This window comes from Anser anser, assembly GCF_964211835.1.
Source record: "Anser anser genome assembly, chromosome: 20".
Classification (NCBI taxonomy): domain Eukaryota; kingdom Metazoa; phylum Chordata; class Aves; order Anseriformes; family Anatidae; genus Anser; species Anser anser.
In genome coordinates this window covers 4,909,093-4,932,872 of record NC_139741.1, presented here as the reverse complement: position 1 = coordinate 4,932,872, position 23,780 = coordinate 4,909,093, and the positions used below count along the sequence as shown (strand labels likewise).

At 51.2% G+C, this 23,780-nt stretch overlaps 1 protein-coding gene across 3 annotated transcripts in view; it reads right to left on the bottom strand.

The window, feature by feature from the left end:
• Positions 1–23,780, bottom strand: part of SSH2 (slingshot protein phosphatase 2) — a 92,589-nt gene that overhangs the window by 45,095 nt on the left and 23,714 nt on the right. For 2 of the 3 annotated variants that reach the window (XM_083806407.1, XM_083806405.1), the window contains exon 2: positions 14,877–14,920. Coding sequence is in view for 2 of the 3 variants with exons in the window: in XM_083806405.1 (XP_083662531.1) it covers positions 14,877–14,920 (44 nt within the window). In the remaining variant the exon portion in view is untranslated. Of the gene's footprint in view, positions 1–3,239; positions 3,372–14,876; positions 14,921–23,780 lie in introns of those variants that run through there. The other variant, XM_083806406.1, reaches the window with a different exon arrangement.

The following is a 23,780-nucleotide window of genomic DNA, read 5'->3' as shown; positions in this document are numbered from 1 at the left end:
ACCTGAAATATCGCCGATTCCCAGCACAATGCTGAAGTACTTCGGAAGGTACAGAGGCAATTAAAGATTTCCAATAGCACGCTGCTCCGAGGACGGCGGTCTAATTGCTGAGCGATCAGAGGTTTTGGCAGCAGGAACGTCGCAAGCAGAGAAAAAGTAAGGCTTCCCGTGCAGCGATAAATAAATAAAGAGCTCTCCAAATAGCAGCACCAGCAAGGATCCTGACGGGGCACGTGGCACAGCTTCAAGCGAGGCGCCCTCGGGACTCCACAGCACCGAGGCCCCGGCCGCAGGGCTTTGAAGACGAAGGTGAACGGCAGGGTGGAGAAGGACGAGGGGCCGGGCACAAGGACACGGTGCGGTGAGGTGGCGGCGATACAACGGGTCCGTATCACCCGGTGATGCAGCCCGCAATCACCTGCAGCTTCCTCTTACGGCGTCACGCCGTTTCTTCACGCCCCAGCGGCGGGCTGCCGCTTACGGGAAGAGTGATTCTGGGGGACAGCAAGCCTGCAGGAACATTTTGTGGCTACCTTTAACCCTCTGCTGAAAAGCATTCTGATTAACTTCTGGGTTTTACTTCTCTTTTTTTTTTTTTTTTTTTTAAGAGCTCCAAGCCATACCCGTGACACTGTGAATAAACTACCCATGCTGCTTCAATTTGTTCCCCAAGGTTTAAAATACTCGTTGTAAAAACTATCAGTTAACATCTTATAACAGGAAACAGGCTGGGATGAAGCAAGCAGGAAAAGCATGGAAAGCAGCAAGCGTGCTCACATTTTCAGATCCATCTGGCTCCAGGAGCGTCGGGGGATGAAGTAGTAAACACTATCGGAGCGCTCCAGCACGTGCTCGGCGTGGGCCTGGGGAGGGCTCCCAGCGCTGCTTCAAGGCGCAGGGTGCACCCCAAAATGCACGGAAACACCAGGGGATAGGGGCACTACAGCGACGTGGTGGGGTTTAAAAGCAAAGGCAGGCACCCACCGACATCCTCGGGCATTGCTCGCAGGCTGATGGCTGCCCTGGTGAGACCTGGCCGTGGCTGGACTGGGAGCGAGAGCCCAAATCCCCGGCGAGCGCCCTGCGCACCAGGTAACCCTTCCCTGCCACCACGATAAGAGGAAAACCGAGCGGCAGAGGAACCTGGCAGCGAAGAGCAGCACTATCGCAGGGCCACGGAAAAAACACTTCAGGGGCACCAGCAGCGAGTTAGATACCTAAAACTTGGCACGAGAAAAAGGAAGCGATTGCAGAGAGGAAGAAGTGATCTGCGGCAATCTCTCCAGGCTTCTTCTGCTAAAAATTCTTCGGTATTCGCAGGATGTCTGAAGTTTTGCTTTTTTCCCCTTCTATCTCTCCATCAGCTGCTTTAGGGTTTCATTAGACCAAAGCGAATTTTGAATCCCACACAAAAATAAAGCCAGGAAATCGGCAGAAGTCCCACAAGGTTCACCGAGAGTAGCAAGACTTTCTGGAACAAGTTACAACCATAAATCCTGAGCGTTTGGAGAAACCCAAGTCCCTCGGACACGGATTTGAATCCTTGTGAACCTGAAATGCATCAGACCCAGAGCAGCTGACCACGTTACCGGCTAAAAACGTCAACACAGGAGCAATTTCTGCTGATCTCTGAAAGCCAGAGCTGATCAGCCAAATACATCTGCTAAAGAGTACACTGAAACACAAGTTCCCGATAACATTTGGGTCACCGATGTCCTCCTCATTCCGCAGAGGATAAGTTTCAAAATGAACAAAATCTGGATTTTTAGGTCTTACCCACAAGGAAATAAGGACATCTGATATTACCCAGCCTTTATCAACCTGTAATTAGAGCAGTGTAAATTTAAAAACAGGTCCTTCTTGTGCCAGCCCCGGACACTGTCCTGATTGAGACCACTATCAAAATACTAATCCGGCACTCAGCCTTGTGCAGACACCTATGTGTGGGCTAAAAGCTCCGTCACTCTCATGCTTTTTAATCTTTCCTTCCAGGAGGCAAAGGAGGGCGCGAGCCCCCCGATAACCCAGTTATCTCCCAAGCCAGAAGAGGGACGGGTGCGCCCTGCGCCCAGGTGGGAGCTGGGGCTGCCCCAGGGCTGCCAGCGCCCCGTTTCCCCTCTCCTTCCGTCCCTTTCCGGACGGCCTCAAACCCTGCATTAAGTGTTTGAGCAGCGTGTAGAGCAAACATCTTAAAAGCACTGAAATTGTTACCTGGCTACCTGACAGAGCTTGGTAAACCCCACCGACGCGTAAGGCAGCGCTTCAGCCTATAGCGGGTTCGCTGGGTTTTTGGGTTTTCTCCCCACAATCGCAGAAGTATTTTGATTTCCCAAAGCCCAGGGCACATCCAATTTGCATTCCTGCTTCTACAGAGCAGCTCAGGTAAATCACTGTTAAACCTTCATTATCAGCAACCGCAGGGAAAGCTGTAACATTTACAGGCACTGCTGCGAGCGGGGGGGGGAAAAAAAGAAAAAAAAAGACCAATTATAAGCATTTTGGGTCAGGTATGAAAGGCTCAGAGAGACTTAGCTGATTACCAACCGCAGCAGTGATTGCTTGCGCTCCAAAAAGAGGCCACAGAGTCCTGGGACGCGTTTCCACGCCGAGCACAAGCAGGGGTCCCTACCGGCGAGCTGGGCAGCGCCGTGCAGCTCGGGTCCTCGCCGGGGCTCCTGGATAGAGGCACGCAGCCCCCGGCGGGACCCCGGGCACCTCGGTGGGACCCCCCGGGCGCTTCGTCCCGCTACTTTAAACCTTTCGTGCTGCCTCCAGGGAACAAACCAGCGGTCGGCTGTTACCGAAACATCAGGCGGGCCCCGACCGCGCTGTCTCCCTCCCTAAAACCTCACCCACCGCCCCCGAAGCGCCCCCCCCCTAACCCTGTACCGAGCCAAAGTGCCCGGACCACCGGGCAGCCCACGGAGCAAAGGAGGCGATTTGGGGCCGGGCACGAAGGGGCTGTTCCAGCCAGCGGACACCGGGGACAGGCTGCTGCTCAGCACCCCCCGGGGCTCAGCACCCCCCGGGGCTCAGCCCGTGCCTGCGGGCACCGAGCGGGGGCGGTGGGAAAGCCCCGGGACGAGCCGCGGCTGCCGGAAAGGGAAAAGTTTGCTCGGAGGGACGGGGAGCGGCGGGGACTGGCATGGGGGGGGGGGGGGACGACGGACAGAGAGGGGACAAAACCGGGACACGAGAAGGGAACGGGCACCGGGGACCCCCCCCCGGGCGCTACTCACAGCTGGGCGATGGCTCCCTGCGAGATGACGGCGTTGTCCGAGAAGTAGGGGATCATCGCGGCGCCACAAGCGGGCCGGCGGCGGCCGCCCTGCGCTGCTCTGCCCGGCCCCGCGGCATGGGGCGGGGGGGGGGAGCCGGGAGCCGCTGCCGCCGCCGCTGCCCCCGCGCCGCGCCGCGCCGCTCCCCGCCGCACTGCGCAGGTGCGGCCACGCCCCCCGCCTGGCCCCGCCCCTAGCCCCGCCCCCGCCCCGGTGGCCACGCCCCCGAGCGTTTCCTCTTGGATAAACCACGCTCCTGGCCCCGCCCCCTGCTGGTGGCCACGCCCCCGCCCGCACGTGGCGGGGGGCTGCGGGGGGCTGCGGGGGGCGGTGCTTTTGAGGGGGGGTTTGGGGTTTTTTCCTCCCCCCTTCGGCCAGGTTGAGGCCGGAACACCCTCGTTTGAGGTTGTGGGGGTCCCTCCCCGGGGTGCCCAAGGCCGGGTTGGGTGGGCAACGTGGGCCGGTGGGTGGTGTCACTGCGGGGCCGGGGCTGGGGGGGCTTTAGGGTGCCCTGCAGCCCCCCTTACATCACCCAATGGGGTGTGCAGAGGGCAGGCGGTGGATCGGCCTCAATTCCTCGCCCGCAGGAGGCAGGGCAAGGCGGCGGTGGCTGTGACCATCGTGCTCAGGGACCTGCCAGCCAGGAAGACCCGCAGCCACCCCCCAGCGCCATTTAACGCCCAGCTCCATCGCCCCTCGGGAGGAAAGGCAGAAAGGAGGCTCCTGCCCACGGACCTCAGCCATTGCCCGGGATTCTTCCACCAGCTCCACGCAGTTTCCCACCAGGAGCCCCACGCAGCCCCGCACACGCCAGCCCAAAAGCAGACGCTGCCCGGCCCTGCTGCATCCCGCACCCCCCCAGCCTGTGGAGTGGAGGAAAACAACGGAGACGGGCTGGAGGCTCGCTCGGCCTTCCCTTTCCCATGGGAACGCAGGCTGTCCCAGCCCAAGGGGACACGCACCCAAGATGCTATTCCTGGGTGGCGCACGTGCTCAGGGCTGGTAACGAGGCACCAGCGGGGCCGGCATTACAAGGAGCGAGTTTAAACGCGGTGAAGATGGAAGGCAGCTGGGTTTGGAGCGCAGTGTTAGCCCTAACACCTACCCAACGGGAAAAAAAAAACACGGTATTATTGCCAGGGCATCACTGCAGAGCTGCCCACACGGCCAGAGAGCAGAACTAGAGGCCAAAAGACAGTTTCAGCTAGGGACTGTTTCCAACTAAAACTTCCAAAGGGCAGAGGAGCTCTAAAAGTGACACATGCGGTGGCAACTGCCCCAGGTCCCACTGGAGCTTACAGGAACGAGGCAACCACTGAAAGGCCCCCAGCAGCCCCGCTCCCAGCAGTCCCAGGGGAAGACGAAGCGGCAGAATTCGTGATTCTGCAAGTTTTGCTAGGATATGGTTGGGCCGCATTAATTTAAGCAACGTCATCTCGTATAGCCAAGAGCACATCTCTGGTAACGGCTCCTCGCAGCTGTAAAGAAAACGCCGTGCCAGCTCGCTGCGGTGCCAAAAAAAGTCATTTTGTTAGACAGAAATGAAGCGAGCCGCAAGAAGCGATGGAAAAATCAGAGCATTAGAGAAATGGAGGGTAACTCAATCCTTCCAGAGGTCAAGAGACTGGCAGGATCCTCCCGTCGGTAGTAACGCATACCACACGTTCATAGACTGAAAAACAAGCCCAGAACTTCTCCTCTGTTCTAATTAACAACTGAAGGGCTCTATTCAAGCATTGTGGAAAAACAACTGCGTTTAAATAGAGTCCAGAGAGATGTCAGGCTTGTTACCTGCAACTACCATCACAAAGGCAAGCCCTCAAAACTGCAAAAAACAAGCGCGGTGATTAACTCTACCTCTTCTTACCTGGAAGTACTCTTAGCTCAGCTAACACCCGGATAACAGATCTGCAAATGAACGAGCCGGGATTAACACAGACACGAGCACTGCGTCTCCATATGCTAGGAGACCAGATGAAGACAGGAATATCCCAGCTCTGTTCTTTTCGAAACTTCAGAAAGCGGGAGTGGGAAACGCGCAGAAAGTCCACATATTGAAATCCACCCCAGTAAAAGGGATTTCAGTCTGGTTTTGTCGCCACAAAGACTGGAGCGCTAGCCTGAGACTGGCCCCGCCGTCAGGCAGCGTTACTCAGATCGGTGCCTGGGTTCCCGGTGCCCATTTACGCGTTATTTTCATGTTCTGCTTTTTACATCGGACATCAGGAACGACCCCGTTTCGCCACGGCTGTCGCGTCCTGCGCTTAACGAAGAGCTCGAGCGTCAGCCCACCGGCGTGCGGGAGGAGCAGGGGCAGGCAGAGCAAAGGGGCTTCGGGGGGACGGGTGACGAGACGGAGCCGAGGGCAGCAGGGCCCGAGAGCTGAGGAACCGCTCGGGGCTGTAAGCGGCTGCACTCTGCTGGGGTGAATGCATGCGGAGCCTGAAGCGCACGAAACCGCAGTGTTGACAGGTAAGAGTCTCAATCACGGCCGCGCCGCAGCAGGGCATGTGAGCCCAGCCATTAATCACGGCGTGACAAGATGTAAATAAGTCCGTCTGGGGTCTCAGGCGCTTCCCAGCCCGCTGCACGAAATTACATTTTGCTGCGGGGGGAAAGGGCACCGCGTGGCCGAGTTGTGGGTCGGCATTTACGCTCCCCGGGAGGCCACGGGATCAGCGCCGCCACGCCTGCCGCAGGGACGGGCAGTAAACAACCCCCAGCCTGCGATTTCGGCCCCGCACCGCGCTCGCCGGGCAGCAAGGATTCCGTTTAACCTTTGAACACCACGCAGACTCATCAGCTCCAGCTAGACGCACGGAGCGAGGCACACACCATAAAAGGACCCATCCGCGGACCTTTGGAAAGCCAACAACCGGCTGCGCGGGCAGCCAGAGCCAGGTACGGAGCGCCACGATAAAAAATGAGGATGCTGAGCGCTGAGGATGCCAGGACGGCCAGGCACTTTGGAAGGAGGGACCGGAGAACTGCCTCTAGAGAGATGTTTAAGGAGCTGGAGGGAGAAAACCTACATTTAAGTCTCTTGTCCTGGCTGCCTCTTGTCCTGGCTGTCAGTGTTCTGTTCAGCAGACAGCAGGGCTGAAAATATGCAGTTTATTCATAAAACCATCGTTATCCCCAGTGTCTGCACCGTAAAGCCACAGTCACAGCAGTGTACACCAACCTGCCTTACCTTCCTCGCGCATTTTCACCTGCTTTGATCTTGCAGTGATCTAACAGAGTACTTCCACGTCCCGCACGGGGTTGGCAGCTTCCAAATGGGATCATCCTCGGACAGCTGAGGCCTGGCTACACGAGCGAACAGTAAAACTGCGCGAAGCTCTCTGGTCAGGCTCTGCATTAGCATGCGCAGATTAGACAGTTGCAGAAGCAAGCTGCAGGACACGGTGTCCTCAGCACAGCGTCCACATGCAAAGAGGGCGTTAATGGAGCTGATGGTGCCATCCAAGATCAACAGTTTAAGGCTGAATTGCTGCTTCTGGTCAGACCACCCAGAGGTGTGGGTGTCACCATAACCCACCCACCTATCTCACAGGGGTTTGCTGGGTGTCTGCTCGCAGGAGGATGATTGAAGTGGGAGCAGGGATTGTCTTATCAGGCGTGTTTGGTTCGCAACACAGTCCCACACTGGGGCCCAGCCACCTCTCTGCATTTCGGTTTGTGTGCCAGCAAGACTCTGCTGCTCTCAGTTCCCTCATTCAAAAAAGCCCCACTGAACATGATCTCTTATCATCATGTCTCTAGAAACTTGTGTCAGTGGCTAAGAAGGGTTAGGCATTATTTTAAGTCTGCTTGGCCCAAAGTCCAGGTACTCTGCAAAAGCGAGGCACGTTCTTCTCTTCCTCCAGCACAGCAGGGTGAGCCTACGGAAGGGGCTGCAGCTGTAAGGTTAGCCTTGTTCAAGGTAAAAGGGACAGTGGGAGGTTATCAGGCATGGAATTCAGACCTACATCTATTAGCACCAGTGTAATAGGCAAGGCAACGCAGAGCCTGGACCCACGTTTTCAGGTTATGGAAAAAACTCTGAGGCTGCTGTGTTAGACAAACACCCCCCCATCACATCCTCCCTCCTCTGGGAAGTGCCCGGCTGCAGTGCCCGCGCGGCCACCTTCACTGCACGTACGGAAAGTTTGCTCCGTCCTGCCGGGCAGCTGTTTCCGCTGTCATTGTGAGAAGTCGGAGTTTCAAAACAACACGTCACTGCCCGCAGATGAGCACGAGAGCCCTGCACAGGCACAGCCGCAGAGATCAGAGGTAGCGAGTTCATTTCCGTGTGCGCAGGCGGGGCGCAGCGCTTTGTTTTCTCACCGGCAGCTACACTCGATCTTTCCCCACACAGGCAGCTGTCTCAGCATCAGGCCTGGTGGGGAAAAGAGGGTCTGAAGAGGCAGATTTTAAGAACGGGGTGCTAGACTCCAGCTGTTCAGGAGTCAAAGGCTGTGATGTCCCTCCTCTCCCAGCGAGAGGTCAGCTAACTCATCCTACGGCTTGGAGGACGCGGAGCTCCCAGCAGTGAGCAGTCCGAGCTGAGACTGAGTGGATTAGGAGCACAAAGAGATGACTTATCTGGGGAGAGCCTTAAATCACTGCAGCCAGCCTGTAAGCAGGCAGAGACTGAACCTCTGATAGCAGCACCTCCTGCGCGGGTCTCCTAGCGCTGCCCCGGTGTGCTGCTTCGGAGGGAGAAGTGCATCATCTGTGAGAAGTCGTCTTGTAGCACAAGAGCCAGAGACAACTGTGTTATCTCGTTTCATTTATCAGCAGAACATGAAGCCATTTCGGTAGCAGTGGTCATAAACAAGCCAACGCACGCAGGGCAGGAGGAGATACTGTGTAAAGAAACAAAACTTTCCCAGCGCTAAGAGGCATGCCACCCACCAAGGCAACACTTGCACGTTAGGCACAGTAAGGGAAATATAGCAAAGTAATTAGAAAGGAGCCTGTATCTGGTTTGGAGAAAAAAAAAAAAAAGAAAAAAAAAAGGAGGGGGGAGGCAGGAACTGGGAAAGCATGCAAAACTATACCTGAATCCTGAAGAACCAGTCAGAACAGGAAGCCACACTCTAAATTTGGTTATTTAAGCTGTCAAAGAGTATTTCTGTTTTCAGTTCTTGTGCAAAGAATCAGACAGGAGCAGAGGTAGGGCGATAAGCATCACAGACAGAACAAAACCGCGCTTTTAGAGCCCGTTTGGTCAGCTGCCCATCAGGATCGATGATTAGGCTTCTCAGCTGAGAATTCAACACCTATTTTGCAATATTATCACTTCATTAAACCCTTCCCTCACAAAACCCACACCCAATCTTTGTACAGTTTACTTATCATTAAATCTTAGAGGGTCTGACACAAAGAGGTCAAGGCTCAATTACACCCGTTTTACAGCTGCAGAAGCACGGGGAGCTGCAGGGAGCGGAGCGCAGGGGGCAGCGCAAGGGACACGAGCAGCCACAGCTGAAGGTCTGGTACCAAGGCTGATGTTGGACACTGCAAGGTACGGAGAGACTTTTGCTGAAGTGTCTTTCCTCACAGCCGCCTTCTCCTGCTCCCAGCAATGACGTTTAACATGGTGAGCTTCCTGGAGAGCTGCTTTCCACGTGCACTCAAGCGATTTCCAGAGCAGCCTTGAAGAAAAGTGGCTCTTTGGATACGAAACTGCAAAGCATCCTGTTTATGCAGCAAGCCGCCCTCCGTGCAAACATCTATGCTGCTTCTGAAAAGCTAATCCAGACCCTTGCAAACCACTACAGCGCTACTCTGAGTCCAGCAAAGAAGAAATGCCAAACTGACATGGCTGAGATGATGAAACAAGTAATGTGCTATTTCAGTGACCTATAGAAAAGAAACAGGTAAATCCGCTCAAGTGTCAAGCACAACCTGATTTTTAAACTAATTTTAGAAAGGAATGTGTTTGATGCAAAAATACCAAAGCACTGAATGGCAGTAGGTCCAGAAACCCTTGCCGGATTCTCACAATACATTTAAGTGCCTGAAATCCACGCAGAGCTGAAAACAAAGGATTGCTGTGTAACTTTCAAGCCTTGCCAAGGTACCCTACCAGGAAAGGGACCAGAGCTGCTATTTTGGAGTCTCCCTTTCTATTTACAACTGGAATCTTTCATCAGCTTAGACTCCTCTGGCCCAGAGAACCTGGTTCATGCTCAGCAGGAGACACAAGAACGTCTGGAATCCCCGTCAGCCCCTCCTTTGCTAGCCTCGGAAAGAGGAGCACAAGTGCGTGGGGGCAGCTGCTCCGGGCTTGCTGAGCACTGAGCAGACCCTCGTGGTAGCTGAAGGATCTGACCTACCTTCATTCCTCTTACTTCCAAGTCTGTCCTTGCCTTGTTCCTCATTCTCTTCTGTTCACACGCTTGGAATGACAAATTAACAGACTTTTCGTAAGCCTTCATATTTTGAACAAGCTCCCTGCCATATCATCACCTGTTTACCTAGTAATTTGGCAATGCAACAACTCATACGGCCTTGCTTGATCCGTCAGCTACGAGGATCGAGTCTCAAGCCTTCTTCTTGCTTATTGTGAACCACGGGTATGTGATCGGACTGGACTGAACACCCTGCAACCACAGAAAACCTGCAGTAAACTAGCCCTGCAGGTATCTGTTACCAATCTAATAAACCTGATTTTACTACAATTGCTATACCTTTGCTCACAGTTCAGTGATGAAACACCTGGCGCTCAAAACGAAGGCTCTCAGGAATCGTGCTGCGTGGCCCGCAGAACTTTTCCCAGCGGTCAGCAGAGCTGGCAGATTAACAGAGCAGTTCTTTATCTTGGTATTAAATTCTCTACAAGCAGCTGTAGTAAGTGCTACGGAGAGACTAAGCTGTCACCGAAAGGAAAGACAGAAAGATGGATTCAGGAAATGCATTCTAAAGATAAGGTTCGTGCTACAGGAGCTTAGTAATCTCCGGCATGGATAAACACAAGCTCTTCTGCACACCACACACGCAATTCCCTCTTACTCAAGACGTGGAGTTAACAAAGTGCCTTGCAGACCCACCAGAAGATCCAGCTGCAGCTCAAGTACTGACAAAATGATAGTTCGGCAGCTGCAGCAGCAAGCAAAGACGCACAAGGAAGGTTGAGTTGCCAGAACAGGCAGCGCATGGTTTTCGGAGTCTCTTGTAACGTGAGAGATGTGCTCTAAGGATAACCAAGGTGTCAGGAGCCTGCCACAGGAGCACCAAATGGCAGCGATACCCATCTCCCAAAGTCACAACAGACACAGGATGGCGAAGAGTCACGCATCTCGAGGTGGATGGTGAGAGCCCTTTGAAGTGCAGTCAGTGTGGAGTCACCCGGTCCCTCCTCTCCTCCCAGGGACCAGCGCACATCTGCTGTGACCCTCGGGTAGTGAGGAGCCCGCAGGGAGTCCCAGCTTAAAAATCAAAGAAGCTGGCTTACAATCCAGCGAGCTGTCACCTCGCACAAGGAAACCCATGCATCAGTTCCACTTAGTATCAAGGTAGTTGAAAACAACTTTTGTGCGGTAATTAACCGTAAGCTTCTGCATTAGATTGTCTTCCACTCCTAAAACAAAAGGTGTTTACTCACAGCTTGAAACCTTGAGGCACCTTGGCACATCCAACTGTTATCACAGCAATAATCTGATTTGTTTTCCTTCCCAGTTCACTCCTGGAAGGAACTATTTTGACTAAAGAAAAAAAAACAAAGCAGAAGGTAAGCACACGTGGGCTGCAAAAGTAACGCAGCGCGCCTCCCCCTGAGGTGGGGCAGGAAAGCGCTTTTGGGGAACACTTTTGGGTAGCAAGCCCCAGATTCAGAGCAGGACCCGATCACTTCCTGTGGCACTCCCAGGGAACATCAGGCTCCGTGGCTTCACCCATGCAAACGGACTTTAGCCTGACCCAGCAGCAGGCCATAAAAGTTCAAAGATTTCCTTGGAAGTCCCGGCAGCCTGGCCGGGGAGCACTGCACGCCCGGTTTTATTCGCAGCAGCTACTGTGCGGCCTCAAAGGCTGCATTTCGGCAGCGAGTCCTGCTCCAAGGCGTGCCGAGTGGCGAGCGCACAGCTCGCGGGGAAGCGGAGGCACCGTTTCAAACAAAGGCAAACTGCAACCGAGCGGTTCTGGCAGCGAAGCCAGCACAGACTGCAGCCCGCTGCTGCCCCGGGGATGTCGTTTGTCAGCAAAACAAAGATGCTGAATCCCTGCAACCCTGGCACGGGGCACACAAAAAGTGGACGTTAGTAAGCCGGTTGGTGTAAGCACAACTCAAAGCTCCACGCTCTTGCGTTTCAGGTTAGCTTTAACGACGCTGGGATGACGCAGAGCTTGTTAACGCCGGGGCTTCGTTAAGTCAGTTCCGTGTGGCAGCAACAAGACCGGGGACAGGAGAGAGGAGCAGGGCAGCTCACTGTACAGCTTCCAGATAGCTAATAAAAACGTCTAGAAGGTAGTTATGAGGGCAATAAACGTAACAAATAGGTCGTTGGGTACACCTGCTTGTGCAGTAGCTCTGTCTTAGTCTCATTAGCCAAGAATTAGGTGACGAGGACTGGCTCAGTCAGGGGCACCGGAGCAAGAACATGGACTCGTGCTAAGGATTTGGGGGTTTCACCCATAAATGACAAGAGCGATGTCAGCTACGGCAGGGTGCAGTGACCCTCCTGGGCTTCCCTTGGAGCAGGGCTAAGGGGTTCTGGAAAAATCCTGAAAGTTTTGAAGAGCAGGGAAGCCAAACTGGTTTTCACTTACTGTCCTAGCGTCAGGTGTTTGCAGTAATACTTTGCTGCAATTTTCAGTAACAGAGTGAAGTCTCTGTAAAAATTAGGTGAAATAAAAACTATCCCCTAGCATTTCCCTCAAGTACGAAAAGAAACCACTTCTTTTTGCATCAGTACAAAATAGTTTGCCAGAGAGTACAAAAAGTTTGCCAGTGGCAGAGCACACACAAGCTCTTTCTAATATTTAACATCTCTCAGGGACAAGCTTTAAGCAGATTCTAACTCAGAGCAGAAAACCCCTCACCCTGTCTGTGATGGTGCTTTTAAGAGCATCCTAAAGGAAGGAGCAGAGCTCCCAGGCGAGCAGACGTCGAGGGCAGGCGGCGCTAGGGAAGAGGACGGGCTGAGCTGTGTGCTGATGCTCCCTTCGTGCCAGCAAACCCCAACGAAGAGGCAAGTGCAGACTTGTCACGTCATCCGACTGCTCCCTGGAGCAGGTTTAAGCTCAAACAACGTTTTCACACACTTCCTTTCCCTTCTGTCAGGCTCGAGTCTGTGCAATCACAGCCTCTGGGATGTGAGACCTCAAAGAGCACAAACGGGTCGGCACCTGGATAAATTAACTGCTGCAGGTTTTCTTGATGGACCTGCCTGCAAGTTTAAGCTCATGTTTGAAACACATTTCTCTGCCGCTTTGGAGGATATTTTAGATCGGTTGCTGGATTTTTAACAGCTACTACTTGCTACCTTCCCTTGAAAACTGGGGATTCGATAAATTCACTCGAGCTGTTTACAGACATCTGTTGCTCCTCCACAGCAGGACTTCAGGTTGATGACTTACCATGTTTGACCCTTATTTTTATCCCACTGTAATCAAACACACTTCACCCCCATCCACATGTTTTCCTTGTGAAGGATCTTGGCTTTGGTTAGCTTTCTGACCCCAGCCGCAGAGTCACAGAGTTCAGATCATCACATAACAGCAGGTTGTCATTTCCTACCCTAGGAAGTCACTTCAAGTATATTACAAAATGAAACGTTTGTTTCAAACCTAACCTACCATTGTTGCTAAGTGCCCACAACAATGAAACACCTCCCATCCCCTCCAATACATGATGTATACTGAGATCAGGTCATGAGTTGATCTTGTGACCGCTGGAAAGCTAAGAGAGAAATTAAAATCAAGAGATTAGCTGCGTTCAGTTCGAGCCTTTGGGAATTGCGTTTTCCAGCTTTCCTAACAGTCATGAAAGCTGTAAAATGAAGAAACAGCGATTCTTAAATCATCATTTAAGGGTAGAAGCCTGGAGGGAACACAACAGTCACCTTCCCCGAGCCAAGCAATTGCAGGACTACGGTGAAGTCATGGGAATGTGCAACCACGACTGCTTTTTCTTGTGCAGATTCATCCAAGTTGGTCCCAAAACCAAAGCCCGCATCTTGTTGAAGCCTTTTAAATACTAAAAATGACAGCTTCCGTAGTTACCTACCCACACAAACGGCATTAAGCAAAGAACTGTAACAGCCAAAGAGCTCACGAAGGGAGAACTACTTCACCTTCACTTCTCCTTTACTCCCCCTGGAGGGAATCTCACTCCTTTCACAAAATTTGGCTGCAACATTTTAAGCTATGAAAGTGCTCCCGCTGCTGGACAAGTCACCTAGTTATATACTGAGTTTGCTTATTTTAAGTTTAGACGAAATAATTCTTTTGATGGCTTAGAGGGTAGGAGAAAATGCTTTTAAGGTTTCACGAGGTCTACCGTTGAGACTACGACTACATTAGAAAAACACCACTGATACCCGTCACCATTAATACTTGTCACCATGCAAGCAGATGACTTCCAGTATTTGTTTGGGTTTCAGATATAAGCATTAAATCAAAACAAGTTCTTCCTGAAGCAACTGAAACCGGCACATACAAGAATGAACATCTCCATACAGAACAATCCCAATTAAAATGAAAACAGTAGCAATTTCTGTCAATTGCAGTGTTCTCCTATCTGTGCAGAACGCAAGTATCTGATGCTTGACCACCTCCATCAGCAGCAAATACCTACACACCTACTGAATATGCTATTTGAGGCAGCAGGAGCCCTTACGACACGGAGTCACCCCGTAGTTTAACTTTCAGAAGTGCAGCTTTTCACAGATCCCAAAGACATAAGCAGGGGCATAACCAGGAGGTGAAGAAACACAGCTGGGGATGCCTCGTTGCTGCAGTGCCTCCCGCGATACTCCTACTAACTCACGGAACCCAGCTCAGCTCTTGAGGGCTACAGGGACTTTTTAAAACCAGAGAACATAGTGTTTATGAATGCGGTCATCCTTCTCAGAATATTCTGATGATGGGCCAACCCCTAAGATACAACACACAACGTCAGCGGGAGATAAGGAGAACACAACCAGGACTTGGTCCCACAACACAAGTAAGGTCTCCACGTACACCAAGTGCAACATCACCGTCTTATTCAGAACTTGGCTATAGGCAACACATCATCCCTTGGATGCAAACAGCCATTTGGAGAATCTACTCGCTGGTATCTTTGTGAACTGTTCCCAGTGTATATTTTTTAGTATATAACCAGATTTTTTTCCCCATTTCCTGCTGCAGTAACCCCTTTACTGAGGGTATCATTTAGGTCATAGTTAAATGTAAATATATACATATATATTTTGTAGTAAGGTACCCATGAGACAGTTACACAAGATTAGCAATAGACAGAAAGTTATGGATGTTTAGGTGGGTAAAAAACAAAAAATCCGGAATAAAACAAGCAGAACAAAACAAAATTAAACTAAAACACTGGGGAACACTTCACGAAGAACAGCATCCTCGAAGACTCCCACAAGCCCCAAGTGATAATCTTACCTTCTGGGCTGGGACCGGCATTCTTCTTCCCCACTGTCTGCCTCCTGCATACATAGGAGAGGAAGGAAAAAAAAAAAAAAGGTTAATATGCTTTAACGTATGCAGAATCCAAATACTTGCATTTCGCTGGTTTGACTGTAGAAGGCAAAGGAAATCCACACTGCTTCTGCATGTAGCTGTCACTACCCAGGAACTCATTTTCTGCTCGGTTGTCACTTGATGTTCACTCACAACCCTTTTAAAAGTCAACCTACATGAATTTTTGCAACTGAAGGATTTAGCAGGCTTTCGCATTTCCTTCCAATGACCCCTGCCAAACGTGGCAGGCCAAGGGCCAAACACATGGCTTAATTCTGGGCAAAAACATTATGTTTTTTAATTATCTTTACATATATCGTATTAATTCGTATTCCAGTGTCAGCAATCAAGTTTAAGAGCCCACAAAACCAGAAAGTAATAAACCTGCCAACTAGGAGCTGGTGAGCACAGATAGGCTAGGAAGTGGCAATATGAAATACGACGCTGCTTTAGATGCAAAATTAATACACACAATCTCCAGTGCACTGGGGAATTTTACTAGGCATACCTACTAAAGCCCAAAGCAATACCCCAGTAGAGATCTCGGCAATTAATTCCTCGTCACAGGACATTTAAGTATCCATTGCCAGGCACCGGCTAAAGATGCAGTACAGGATCTGCTTTAAATCAGTGAAAACTTACTGTGTTTATGTGGGCCTGCGGAAAAGAACGTATTTTAAAGCATTCCAAGCATTCGGTCATGCAGGGGCATCCCAAGAAAACCAGAGCTCGGCACAGGGTGCCAAAGGAAGCAAAATGATGGTTTTGTGTCCGGCTAGACACAAGCAGATGGGTGCAAGAGCCCTCAGCCACTCTGACAACAGGGGTGCTAACCAGGCCAGCCCTGCTCTCCCATCGACACGCCACGTGGGACCGCACGGTCCCCTCCAAGGGGAAGCAGCATTTTCTTCCCCTTCAGCTTTCTTTGGGGCAGCAGCGTTGAAGATGCACGTCCTGCTTTCTGTTTTACAGACCACAGCACGCGGATGGAGACAGAGAGAAGGCACGTAAGGGATCTGGGCTAGGGGAAGCGTCTGCTTTCCACGGAGTCAGCAGAGAAGAGGACGAGGAGCTGCACATCCCAGGCCTCTCGCTCAGCCCCACCAGCGCGGGCATGCAGCTGCCTGCTGCCGGGGCAGGAGAGCCGGTGAAACAACGGGAGAGGGAGCGACTCCAGAACAGACACCTAACCAAAACACACAGGAACTAACAGGTTTAAGCATCAGGCTCAGAAAAGGGGGGGAGTGGACTAAGTAAAGTTTCTGTAAGAGAACTGTACGAACAGATGCTTTTTCCTGAAAATCTTTTCAGCTACATTCTTGTGCTTACTGCATGCAAAGCTTGAATTGAGTTCCTCTATTCTTCTATTGTTTGCAAAGCTTGTGTTGAGTCCTATTCTTCTATTTCGAAGAACAGAACTAGAACAAGACCATGAAGGAGTTCATTGGGAACCACCTGCAACCACAAACTCAAGCTAAAACCCGCAGACCATCTACAACAAGCAGGAGCTGGCACAAATACCTTTTACTCATCATACCTTAGAATTAGCTCAGCATTTCAGTAACTTGATAAGGAAGCTGGCATGCCAGTCTCCTTTAAAAACGAGAACCCAAATGCATTCCACAGTCAACACAAAACAAGCCATAGCGTCATTCAGAAAGGTGCAAAAGCACGGGTGAAGAGCAGCCCCCGGGGAGCAGCAGCAGAGCTGCACTGCGGGGAGCCAAGCCCTCCTTTCTGCAATGGGGTGTCAGCGTCCATCGAGCTGCGTTCAGGGGCTGGCAGGACACTCCTGGATGCTCTCTGGGCTACAGACCCGAGGCTGGCCTTGCAAAAGAAGAAATCCAACGGCATAAAGTCACTTTCCATTATTCAAGCTTTTGCAATAACCACACTGGCTCAGGACCTATCTGCCTGACTGTTGTCCACGGCTCCTGACACTGGATGGCTGTCCTGGCAATCCGCGCTCCCAGGGCGGCCAAAGCCTCTGTGCACTTCAACTGCGTTGCTTAACACCTTAGGGGCAGTGGTTATCCCATGGACCATGCTACTCACTCTGCGCTTTGGTGTATTTTGTCTTGACGGGTGTTAATAGCAGCATTTTAAGTCTGCAGAAGCAAGGTATTGAGTACTTCTAAGAAGCTGGCTCGTGCTTAACTAGCACAAAAGCAGCAAGTATTTGCATTTCTAGAGCAAGCAAAGAAAGTCTAAGTCAGTCCTAAATACTTCACATACCTGCTTTCCTTGCCCTCTTCCCCTAAACTTGTTATCCTAACCACCAGCACTTCCCAGGAGAGTGCATATTTTATTTCTCACCCCAGCACCGGAAAGTGCAGGCGCTTCCCAGTGGTTTGGAGCGGAAAATCCGATGGTGAAAAGGGCAGCTCTGATGGCTGAGACCGCATGCTCGGTCAGGCTGCCAGCATCGTCACAGAAGCCACAGAGGCCACCTCCTTGGTGCCACACACCAGTTATGGCAAACTGGAACGATACGCAGAGCTAAACTCACCTCGGGCTGTGCCGGAGCAGACAACTATCTGTATGCTGATATCCGGGTTTGAAAACAAAGGTCCCTCCAGATTACCTTGAGCAGACTCTGCACTAGCTTCTGGAGACCTGCCTGCAGAAACAGGGATGTGGAGTGTCCTCTACACTCCTCGTTGCTGAGTCTTGCAAGAACTTACGCAGCTTGTGAGGCTCTGTTGAGAAGGCCACTTATTAGAAGTTCTTGCAGAAGTTTAAAAAACAAAACAAAACCGAAAGATGCACACAAGATTTGCAGGATAAGGATTTGCATTTTCAGAGGACCAGTCACCCAAGTACCAGCAGCAGCAGAGCCCCATGAGCTGACAAAGACAGCAGCACCACAGTTGTCTTCACAGGCTTTGACCAGCTCCAGGAGTTGGACTCGATGATCCTCGTGGGTCCCTTTCAACTTGTGATATTCTATGGTTCTATTCACCAAACCCCAGCCCCACGCCGTTATTTGGGAGGCAGGACTTGATGCAACGACCTCACAGCACTAGGATGGCGATATCAGATGTGGATGACAAACTCGAGCGTAAGGAAGACACTGGAACCACATGCCTTGCATCCAGGAGGCCGCACCACCTTGGGGCCTTGGCATGTCAAGTGTCCCAGACAAGACCAGCAAGACAAGAAACTGGGAGCCAGTGCCAGCTGTACAGTTAAATTCCTTTGAACAAATCTATTATCTATCTCACATCCTTCCGAAAGCACCACTAGCTGTTGTGGGTGTGTGTTACTGCTGGAACTTCTCAGATCCTGCCAGAGCATAGACTCTGATGAATTCCCCGTGGGCTGGTGAAAAAGTTGATGAGGGGTACGGAGGGGACATGGAGAGACAGACAAGGGGAAGAGGTCAGAGGGAGGGGAAGAGGTTTCATACATGCAGGATAGCTGAAGACTTTTTTTTATTTTTTATTTTTTGAGTAAGCCAAAACAGCTCAAGAACATGTATTTGTCTAGAGAACAAAAACAATTGAAAGAGCACTTGCAATCTCTACTGTGCTGTTCAGGAACCCCAGCTATGCAAACATTTTCAGTATGATAATGATAACGAATGGCCATTTCCACATGCCAAAAAAAAATAATCAGGTCACAGCAACTGGCAAGCCTGGTACGCCATAACCAGAAGTCCCACAAATGACAGGAGAAGATCCTGAAATATGCAGATCGTTAACATGGCTCCACTCAAAATTCAGCCCTCAAGAGCTCGATGTGGAGGAGGCTAGACACAGCCCAGTCAACTACCATCTGTCTCTGCCGAAGCTCTTACAAGATCTCTTTAATATTAGACATAAATGTAGCAGATTTGTGTCAGAAGCACATCTATACAGAATATAGCTGACTGTCTATGGAAAAAAGAACTGTAGACAAGTGTGATTTGAGCAAGAGATCCATCGCCTGGGATGCTATCTGGAGCAGAACTAACCTTCACTTTGAGGATGTCACGAGGCGCTTCTGCTCTCCTCCTCGGCAACAACAGCCATCCCGGTCTGCAAAACGCTCCTTCCCTGCATGCCCCTTGTGTCCCGATATTTACAGGGTGCTGAGATTTGGGTAGCTGAATGCTAACAGATCCCTCTAACCACCTTACCCTACTGACTGCCTCCTTTGCAAATGTTAACATCTCATGGACAGAAGGCTTTGGGGATGCAAGAAGATACCTCCAGTGCTCCCGTGCCACACGTACCTAACTGCTGCTACTTCTCCTCTCCCACACCAGCACCCCGTTATGCCGCAGCTGGGCCCTGCTCACCCCGCAGTTCTGCGGCTGCAGGAGACACAAACCCCAAACTGTCCGGTGAGGCGGAGCTGCAGCGACGAGCCGCCCCACTAGAGGGGGAGGCAGGACAGAGCAGGCGATGCCAACCCATGGCCGAGCGCAGCCTTTGCTGGAGGAAGCGACTCCGACTGATATGTCTGCTAAAACTAGCACGCTCACAGTCACCTGCCCGTGTCAGAAGGCCACGTTGCTGCCAGTGCCCTGCTGCACCAGGGCATGGATCACGGCCTGCGGTGGATCACGGCCTGCGGTGGATCACGGCCTGTGGTGGATCACGGCCTGCGGTGGATCATGGCCTGTGGTGGATCACGGCCTGCGGTGGATCATGGCCTGTGGTGGATCATGGCCTGCGGTGGATCCCGGCCTGCGGTGGATCCCGGCCTGCGGTGGATCCCGGCCTGCGGTGGATCACGGCCTGCGGTGGATCACGGCCTGTGGTGGATCACGGCCTGCAGGCGCCCCTTTCTGGGGACAGCTCTGAGGAGCAGCTTGCTCGTTGTGGGGAGCTGGGGTCGGCCTCTTCTCACACATAACTAGTGATAGGACTAGAGGGAACGGCCTCAAGTTGTGCCCTGGGAGGTTCAGGTTGGAAATGAGGAGACATTTCTTCTCAGAAAGGGCAGTCAGGCGTTGGGACGGGTTGCCCAGGGAGGTGGTGGCGTCACCGTCCCTGGGGGTGTTCAAGGAGAGGTTGGACGTGGTGCTTAGGGACGTGGTTTAGTGGGTGATACTGGGGATGGTTGGACCAGATGATCTCGGAGCTCTTTTTCAACCTAATTGATTAGAGAATCATTATGATCCTGTGCTTGGGCAGCAACCTCAGACCCTGCAGTGAGCCAGCTGGAGGTGTGACCTGTGGCAGCACCCCGCTTCACTTCTGCAGCCACCATCCCACACGCGGTGGTGGCGGCGAGAGCCTCAGCTCCTCTCCCAACCTGGGCTGCCCACACCCTGCGGCACCCATGTCGTAACCAGAGCGAAGGGTGCGGGAGATTGTGGCATCCACACAGGCAACGTGGAGCTCCCCGATGTGGGACTGCTCCAGCCCCGCAGCAGCCTCCAGCCCCGGCCTGCACGGAGGAGGAAGCTGAGCAGCACTGAAGGGCTCCAGAGGGAGTCGTGCCCTGCTTTCCTTGACCAGAAACACAGGCCTCGGGGGAAACGGAAGGAATGAGTCGCATAGCTCTAAACTAGGCCACATATTAAATGCAGTTTAAAGTGGAAGATGAAAAAATTCCGTCTCTGCTCCTTTCAGGCCATGTAGGACAGAATATGCAAAACATTAATCCTGTTTGTGCTTTGATCCGCTGCCAACTATCTGTCATCAAAAGGGTAAGGGAGAAGAGAGAAATTTTTGAGCATTATTCTGTTCTATACAATGGGAGTCACTCCATGTCACGCAAACAGTTCTGCTCTTAGAAATCTCCTTTCTGCAGACTGATGCAACGATAAACGAGATTCAGTCTGCGTTATGGACAGGGACTGGAGCTGTCTGCCCGTATTTAACACTGGGAACATCAGAGCAGCTTCTTTTGTTGTAAGAGATAGGATTATTAGCATAAGGCATGCATCTAACATTCACAACACTTTTAGTAACCAGGGAACATTTCACACAGACTACTCTTCACACAGACTACACCCTGAAAACACATCTTGCAAACCTTGAAAGTGATTCCAATGTAATAACTGCTTGCTGCACATGATTTTATGCCAACATACCTGACTGCATAGACAATGCCTGGGAAGTGTTTTTATCAGGAGCATGAGCACGCCACAGCCATCCATATCAAGAAAGCACTGACACCCCAGGCTGGACAAGGATTACAGTTTCTGTCACCCCACAAGCCTCAACATTTTGCTAATAGTTGTAAAGTGCACACTTCAGACATTGCAGAACTTCTCTCCCCTTCTCCATTTTCTAAATCTTGGCTAGGTGTTGCTTTTTGCGTGAGCAACTTCATTATTTTCCATCGTTTGGTATGCTTTTAAAGAAACCCTCTGCACAGCAACGAACACCAGTAGTGAGTGATCCCAAATTCCCTACAGGAAGGCAGACCAAGAACTGGATGTCCAGCTATTCTCATTTCTTGAAGCTGCTGAATTTCAAAGTCATAGTATTCTTTTTAAAAATGATCCTTACTAAATCAGCTGAGGTCTTGTGCAAGAGTAAGAGTACAGAAGCTCATTTAAAATGCTGTGAGACAGCCAATTTGAAGCTTTTTCACCTCTCTTAGCGAAGGGCAACTGGCAGTTTCTTATTTATACAACAGAAACTGAGTTAACAAGGATCCCCCAAACCCACAGCAAGATGTAGCCATGCCGTCAGAGAGGCTTTTCACTGATCACTGTCAGGCCACCGTCATGTGAACAGCTCTGGACTCAGTCTCAAAGGAGGTAGAAAAGATTTATAATTAAAGAGCGACCTCCTAGTTCCCTGCCTACCCTTCCCTTGGCTAGGTCCCATCCAGTTGTTCAAACATACACGAAGTGCCTCTGAGCCGAACGTGACTTTCGCTGGGAAGAAGGCAGCTGCTTGAGTCAAATCGGAGGTTGCCAGGCGGGCACCGATCCAGTCGTTAAACCATGCAAATATGCCTCTGCACAGCACCCACCGACCTCCCCGGGCATCTCCGTGCTACACTGCACCAGGCCTTGGAAACTCCTCCATACAGGAGCTCTTCTTGGGTGTCAGCAAGTATTAAGCAAGCCAGTCCAAAAAAAAAAAAAAAAAATCATCCTCTGTCCTCAAGTATTACCCAACACATGGATAAATAACCCAGTCTGGTTGAGTATTGCAGAGAGCGTGCCATTACTGCAGCCACAGCCTTTCTCCTAATGCAATACAAGTCACCAGAGATGTGAGAGTCCACTGCACGTTTGGATTCCTTAGGGCTCAGTTCAGCTGCTGACACAGACACAGTGACATTACAGCTACCCTGGGGTACCCGAGGTCTGCACAGTTCTGGCATGAGATGCCCAAAGAAGCGACTGAACAGAGGCTGAACAAGGGGACCACGATCCATGGACATCACGCAGAAACAAAGCTCAACACCTTCCGAGATGAAATAAAGACTCAAAAGATGTCTATTTAGCAGTGTGCCCTGCGTAAGGCTGGTCCTATCAATAACCTCAAATCATCTGCTGGAAGAAAACAGGACAAATGGTTGAGTCAGACTGCCAAATATCTATTACATATTTCTGTAGCAGAGACTTCCACAGAGTTGTATCAACCTCTTAAATAAACTGTGTTAGCATAAAGCCCACACATGCTGCATTTGCAGCAAGGCTGAAGTGCCAGCAACAACACTCTGGCTGGTAAAAAAGAAACAAGGGCTGACTTGAAACGCTGGGTCGAGGAGAGGTTCCCTTTTTCTCAAAAAAGCTGAAGAATGCCCCCAAATTCACCAGCGAGAGCTTCCGGGGCAGGAGGGGGAAGCCAGCTGAACTACAACGGTTTCTGTTTCCAGCCTGACTTCATCTTGGGAGCAGTCATTTGGTGCTAAACAGGGAGATTTGACCACAAAAAATAAATGGACAGAGTTCACAAGTTCCCCAGCTGTGCAGCGAGAACAAAGACAAGCAGAACCCGCAGCGGTCTGGGCGAAGTGACTCAAAGAGAGCAGATCACGGAGAGCATCGCCCCGGCAGCAGCATGCGAGCGAGCACTCACAGGCACAGGACAGGTCTCAAGGCTGGATTTAAAACCAGTTCACTTCAGAATCCCTCAGTCTCCGGAGAAGGTTAACCTCAGCCATTATTAAAAATTATGAAGCTAATTAATAAAGTCCCTGAGTATGCTCTAGAGAACTAGCTCATGGCCACCTTTGGAAATACTTACATTTGCCATCAAACACTTCTCAAAAATAGAAGCTGCTACCAGGAAGCCTTCAAGTTTGACGTAAAAGTTCTTCAGAAAGCTAAGCGGAGCAAACGAGGCCCCAAAGGGGAAGGGGAGAACTACGCGGTGCTTTGCACGGTGTTTTTACCTCTCCAAAGCCGCAGCGCCAGGGGTAACCAAGCAGCTTTCCCCAGCAGTTTCTCCCTCACCCATCACTATTTGCATGAAATAGTTTGAATGAAGACCTTTTCCTCCTCGCATTTCTTCTGTGCATTAGGTTCTATGTAAGCAGCAGCTTTCTGCAGCCAAGCTTTCATTCAGAGGTTGACATTCCTTCCAGACTGTTTTCTGCATCACTTTGCTGTGTCAGTAACCGGTATATTTAGGTCAAAGACATTGTGCTCTCGCTCTAGAAGAAAAATAAAAAGTTCCTTATCAAAGCTTTCATCTTTCCACTGCAGCTAAGGGATTTATGCAAACTTTGTTTAGATTGGACCTCACTGAAAACTGCAGAAATAAAACTCAAAACATTTGAGCACAAGAATTAGAAGCCTCCAACTGGAACAACAAGAGGCAGGATGAGAAATCCAGTGTGACACAGCCTGCTACGCTGCCCTACAAGAGCAGATTAAAAAGGAGATTACGGTCAATTTCTGCAGCGAAATAAGCTCGCCCGATG